The sequence below is a fragment of the Mastomys coucha genome, unplaced genomic scaffold (genome assembly GCF_008632895.1).
Source record: "Mastomys coucha isolate ucsf_1 unplaced genomic scaffold, UCSF_Mcou_1 pScaffold3, whole genome shotgun sequence".
NCBI classification, from domain to species: Eukaryota; Metazoa; Chordata; class Mammalia; order Rodentia; family Muridae; genus Mastomys; species Mastomys coucha.
Window position 1 is genome coordinate 51626446 of NW_022196909.1, and position 6323 is coordinate 51632768.

Consider the following 6323-nt stretch of genomic DNA (forward strand, 5'->3'; position numbering starts at 1 on the left):
AGTGCCCCAAAGTATCTCATGTTCTAAGATACAGCAGGTTTTTGCACATTGATGTTTAGATTTAGAATGTTCCTGGCTTCATTCTGTAAGAGTTTTCTGAACTATGAGAGCCTATAAGGACACACTGTTCATTTTATTACATAATAAAACATTATCGGGGTGGAGAGATGGCTCAGTGGATAAGAGCGCCGACTGCTTTTCCGAAGGCCTTGAGTTCAAATCCCACCAACCACATGGCAGCTCACAACCATCTGTAACAAGAGATCTGACTCCCTCTTTTAGAGAGTCTGAAGACACTACATTGTACTTACATATAATAAATAAATAAATATTAAAAAATAAAAACCCAAGACATTACCAATGTGTGCATGACTGGAGTTTTGGGTAAAGACTATTGAATCTGAACCATAGTTAAATATTGATGAAATTCATATATACCGGGGGTGTCCCACCTCAGGTTAATTTTCTCACTTTACAAATCAAAGCGAAATGGCAAGCTAGGTATGAGGAAACATAAAAGCAAGACAATAGGGGATGATCATTGGGAACTAGGACAATCCACATGAGGGGATAAAAAGAGTCTTGGCAGGCTGGAGAGATGACTCAGTGGTTTAGAGCACAGACTGCTCTGCCAGAGGTCCTGAGTTTAATTCCCAGCTACCACATGGTGGTTCACAACCATCTCTAATGGGATCTGATGCCCTCTTCTGGAGTGCCTTGAAGACAGCTACAATGCACTCATATACATTAAATAAATGTTTAAAAAAAAAAAGAATCATAGCACTTCACTATGTTTCTAGGTTTCTAATTTGTGGATTTGATGTGTGGGTCCATTTTTCATCTTCCTTAATTAAAAAGATTTGGGTGAGAAGTGAGGAAAATGCAATTAGACATCCCATTGAAAGGGAAATTTTCTGTGTCTGGTGAGAGGCGGTGCTGGGTTCTGAAGGGGAGGCATAGTTCCTTTCAGAGACAACACCCATGGTCTGTGATCAGTGACAATCGCAAGTCATGTGTGAATCCCACACTGGATTATACTTCCTGTGAGTTGTCATTCTCTCCAGAAGGTTTTTAATCCAGTCAGGTTTCTATAAAGAATGTAAGTCTATAAAGAATGTGGTCTGAGGGTATGGAAATGAAATACTTTCTCTGAAACATGTGGGGTGTAGATTCGAGATGGATGGAGACTGTTGGGGGTAAGGAGTTTATTAGAAGAGTTACTAATGCCATAGATAGACAGAGAATAGGAAGATATCAATATGGTGGGCTTCTGAGAGGAGTTCAGGTCCCAGGACCAGAGACAAGCAGCCTGGCTGGGGCCTCTGGAGAGAGAATCAGAGTATGGCAGAACCAAAGTTCCCATTTTATAGCACTCTGAGAATTGACATGGTTGCACAACACAAGCAAGCCAGCAGGCAGTCTCTGAATCCCAGGGGAGAATCAAGAAAGGGCAGGGACGGGGCAGGATGTGTGGTTGCCAATACCCACTTCCATACAAACTAGATTCCATACATTCCACACATGAGAAATCCTGATATCTAAAAGGCTATTGGCCAGGCATTTATAAACAGTGTCTCTGTGTTATGTATGAGAGTGGGAGCAAGGCTGCAACTATCAAAGCCTGAGCAATAGTCAGATTGTAGCAATTTTGTTTATGAGTCAGGGTCTCACTATGTAGTGATGGTCAACCCAGAAACCAGGCTGACCTTGAATTTACATAGATCCACCTGCTTCTGCTTCCCCAGTGGTTGGATTAAAGTCACGTGTTGCCATGCCCTGACACTATTACACCATTATGCTATTATAATAATGACATCGACTTCCAAAACAAATATTAGAAATTTCTCTAAGACTTGCTGATGAGAATCCAGAAACTAAAAGGGCATGATGAGGGCATGATGATACAGGAGTGGTCTTACCATAGACATCTCACTTTTAACTTCCTCAAGCCACATACTCTCTATCAAAAGAATTCTGTCTAGGGGACAGTGAGATGGCTCAGAAAGTAAAGATACTTGCTGCCAAGCCTGACAAACTGAGTTAGATCCCTCAGAACCACTTGGTGGAAGGAAATAAAATTAGTCCAGTAGGGCGATGGTGGCACATGCCTTTAATCCCAGCACTTGGGAAGCAGAGGCAGGTGGATTTCTGAATTCGAGGCAAGCCTGATCTACAGAGTGAGTTCCAGAACAGCCAGGGCTACACAGAGAAACCCTGTATTGAAAAACAAACAAAAAAATGACTCTAGAATGTTGTGTTGTGACCTCCACATTCATCTGCAAGAAGGTAGACCAGGATCACAGCTGGTAACATTAATAATTTTTTTAAAGATCTATTTATAATAATACTTTTTTTACAGTGTACTGTATATACTTGCTTTTTATACTTTATGTACTTTGTTTTACAGTGTACTTTATATGTAAGTACACTGTAGCTATTTTCAGACACTCCAGAAGAGGGAGTCAGATCTTATTACAGATGGTTGTGAACCACCATGTGGCTGCTGTTATTTGAACTCAGGGCCTTCAGAAGAGCAGTTGGTGCTCTTAAGCACTGAGTCATATCTTCAGCCCAACATAAGTCATTCTTGAAACCAATTGTATGTCCTACGCGCACAATATCAACACTCAGGTAAAGGCAGGAAGATTTATGGGAGTAAATGTATCCCTCACTTATCTCATTATTATATAAAACAAACAAAACAAAATGATGAAAACATCTGAAAGAAGCAAGGAGTTTGCTTTGGTTTTTAATGTAAGAAGCTACATCCCATCCTGGCAGGAAAGACATGGTGGAGTTCAGGGAGCTGGAGCATGTGTCTGGGATGACTCTCTTCTCCATGTATCAGGAGTAGAGTGTGGGGACGCTGGCTCTCACCTGGCTTCCTCCTCTTCCTCCCAGGTCTTCGGTCTGGGATGGTGTGACCCACATCCAAGCAACTTCTCTTTTACTCAATTAATCTCTGGAGGCGTCATAGACATTTCCAGAATTGCAAGTCCTGGGAGATTCTATGTGGCTGCCTGCAGCCACTCATATGAATGGGTCACCTGAAATGGGAGTCAAGGGCCTGAAAATTAAAGGTACTGGAAATGTGGAAGGGCTTGAAAAAATTAGACCAACACATGGTGTGCTTTCAGTCTGCCATCATTCATTGAAATCTCTTTGTTACAAACAAACAGGTAGATAGGTAAAGCAAAACCCCTCCCCCAAGTTCATCAGCAACTTGGCCCAATCAGCAGCTTCATCTTCAGTCTCTGGAGGAGGGACTTCCTACATAACTGGAACTTGCAGAGAGGCAGGGTAATTAGCAGGAGGTGGGCAGAGAGGCATGGCTATCTGTGGCAAGGCAGGGTCTGATAGAGTCAGCCTTCAGCTGTAGGAGAGTCACAATTCTAGATCCAGTCAAGCTGACAAAGAAGATTAGCCATCACAACTACATAGTGAGTTCCAGCCCAGCCTGGGGTGCAGTGTGAGACCCTGCCAAAAAGGAAGGAAAAAGGTAATAATACATGGCCTCTCTGCTTTACAGTCTAAGACAGCAGGGGTCTCGGAAGTGTTATGAGGATTCTACAACAAGGTTTGAGGTCACTGATGTCAGTCGTCAGAGCAGTATCCACAGAAGGAATAGAACCAAGTGAGAATATAGGATTTTACTCTGAGAGTGTAAGGACCTATGGACCTGTCATCAGCCCTGAGTTATTTTCTCTCCCACTGAGTATAGCCTCAGGTAAAAGACCTAGTAAGCAATTTACAGGATAAAAGTCTCTTGCTGGATTCTATCTGAAGATCCCCTAGACTGATTTCCAACTTTTAGACAGAAATAATGAAATCTAAATTCTTATTGTTTAAATACAACAAAATTTTATATGGGACATTAGAGGCTTACAGATTTTTTTTTTAATCTTAGAAAAATTTAAAACCCCAAGTTTGAGTCTTTATATCCAGGGACAGAACGCAAAAGACAAACAACACCAGATCCTATGCAAGCTGAGGACTCAAGCTGTGCCCAGCTGCTGGGTTGTTTAACAGAATGAGCTGGGCAGTGGGGGTGCACACATTCAATCCCAGCACTTGGGAGGTAGAGGCAGGTGGATTTCTGAGTTAGAGGACAGCCTGGTCTACAGTGTGAGTTCCAGGACAGCCAGGGCTACACAGAGAAACCCTGTCTTGGGGGAAAAAAATATAGCGTGCCCTCCCAGAGGCCTGTTCTCTCTTCCTGGAGACCCTGCCTCAGGTTTGTGTCCACATCACCAGGATCCCCATGGTGAAAGCCTGGTCCTCTATTTACAGGTGTTCCTTACACAGTTAGTTTAAAAAAAGGTCCCTAAGTGACTAAAACACAGGAATGGCTAAACTTTAAAATAACAAAAGATAGGTACATTTGTATCTAGGTCTTGAAATTTGTCAGTAAGACCCAAATCTCAAAACCCATCCTTACCTGCACGCTTCCTCCTCATCACAATGGCAGCCACAGCTGCAATGAGCAAAACTCCAAGGAGAAGCAGACCAGCAGTGATCCCCGTGATGGGGGTGGTGGGAGAGAGAGGCGGCTCTGGCAGAGAGAGGGGAGAGGAGGATAGAAGTGAGGGACATGCTCAAGGTCTGCAGAAGAGCTCCTGCTTTCCCAAGGACAGACTCTGTGCCCACACACACCCTCTTTACCCCATTTCAAGATGAGAGGTTCAGGCAGCCCCTCGTGTTGCACATGGCATGTGTATCTATGCTCTTCTCCTGAAGGCACCACCACAGCTGCCCACTTCTGGAAGGTTCCATCCCCTGAAGGTCTGGTCTCCACAAGTTCCATGTCCTGGGTCAGGTCCTCCTCATCCCTCTGCCAGGTCAAGATGATGTCAGCAGGGTAGAAATCCAGGGCCCAGCACCTCAGGGTGACATCACCTTCAAGTGTAGGGTGATGGGTCACATTTGCTTTGGGGGGATCTGAGGAGAAGAGTCAGAGGAGAACAACCTTCTTTTCCTACCTGTGGACTAGATGAGCATTAGTCATGTGATCACCCCCGTAGTTCGGTTGGAAATTTAAACAGCAGCTCTCAAACAGCATAGACTTAGAATGAAGAAATATCTATTCCTGACCTGTGTACATTGGCAGAAATAGTGGCTGAGATCAAAACAAGAGCTGACACTCACTCTTTTCAGAGTTGAGTGTCAACTTCATCCACCAAAAGATAGAGTTGTTATTGTGCTTTGAATGTAAAATGTTTCCCACGTCGCAAGTGTTTGATGCTTTGTATCTGGTGATGCTGACAACTCTAGTGGAACATTTAGGATGTAGTAGCTAAGGGAGTTGGGTACTGGGAACTGTGGTCTTGAGAGTTATGTAGACTGTTTCTAGTTGTTCTCTGCTTCCTGGTCTGCCCAGATGTGAGCAACATTCCAGGATCTGGTCCTGAGCTGCTCCCACCCCGGTGTACTCCCCTGTGAATTGTTAGCTGATGGTTGGAGAACCACACTAGGTTCATCCTCCCTGAAGTTGCTGCTTTTCAGGTACTTTGTCACAGGGATGAGAGAAGGAACTAATGCAGTCCTTGAAAGGAGGTGGATCCTGTGGAATCTGGAAATCAGGGATGCTTCCTCTGCTCCAGACCAAGGAGAACAGGGTGTCTGGTATCTTTCTGGAGAGGCACGTGCAAGTATCTGTTCATCCCAGATAGGACACCAACGGCAAATGTTCCAAACTCAGGTTGTTAGGCTTTATGGCAAGCACATAACATGGAGACCTCTTGCTGGCCCAATGACTCCTTTGCATTGCCTTTGTTTCATAGAGGAACAAGCATTGACAGCCCTCAACTTCTCTACTTCTACATCACTCAGATCCCATCAGCTTCCATGTCCCACAGCCTCAAGAGCCCTGAGAAGATGGCTCAGTCCCAGTTGCAAGTCTCAATTGCCCACAGCAAAGGCCACATGATTGCTGTCACTGTCTGCTTAGGATCCTGATCCACAAGTGTTATTGCAGAAGTTGCTGTTGGTGTTTAGATCTCACACCCTATGGAGGTATCCATACACCTTCAAATGGAGCAGTCCCACATTCGGGTCCTATCATCCTAGTCAAGGGCAATGCAACACTCATCTGCCATTCCACACCACATGAGGAAAGCAGAGACACACCAGTATTTTCCTCCATGGATGGTTCAGCTTCAATTTCATGTCTTATTTCCCAGTAACCATGAAACTGATCCTCCCAAGTCCATTTTAGTCCATTTGAGTTCCAGCTCAGGTGTAGAGCATTTTATTGCATTCTCTAGAGAGATATGGCGGATTTCTAATCACCCCAGCCAGGACTCCAACAACAGATCAAAGGAAGG

The 6323-nt window shown here is 44.2% G+C and overlaps 1 protein-coding gene across 2 annotated transcripts in view; it reads right to left on the reverse strand.

Annotated features, from left to right (window-relative positions):
- Positions 1-2718: 2718 nt before the first annotated feature.
- LOC116074642 (HLA class I histocompatibility antigen, A-23 alpha chain-like) overlaps positions 2719-6323 on the reverse strand; it is a 5411-nt gene continuing 1806 nt past the window's right edge. Inside the window, exons 3-5 of one of the 2 annotated variants that reach the window (XM_031347376.1) lie at positions 4663-4938; positions 4439-4552; positions 2719-3477 (exon numbers count right to left, since the gene is read on the reverse strand). In XM_031347376.1, coding sequence (XP_031203236.1) covers positions 3434-3477; positions 4439-4552; positions 4663-4938 — 434 coding nt within the window. In that variant the 3' untranslated portion in view covers positions 2719-3433. Of the gene's footprint in view, positions 3478-4438; positions 4939-6323 lie in introns of both variants that reach the window. The other variant, XM_031347375.1, reaches the window with a different exon arrangement.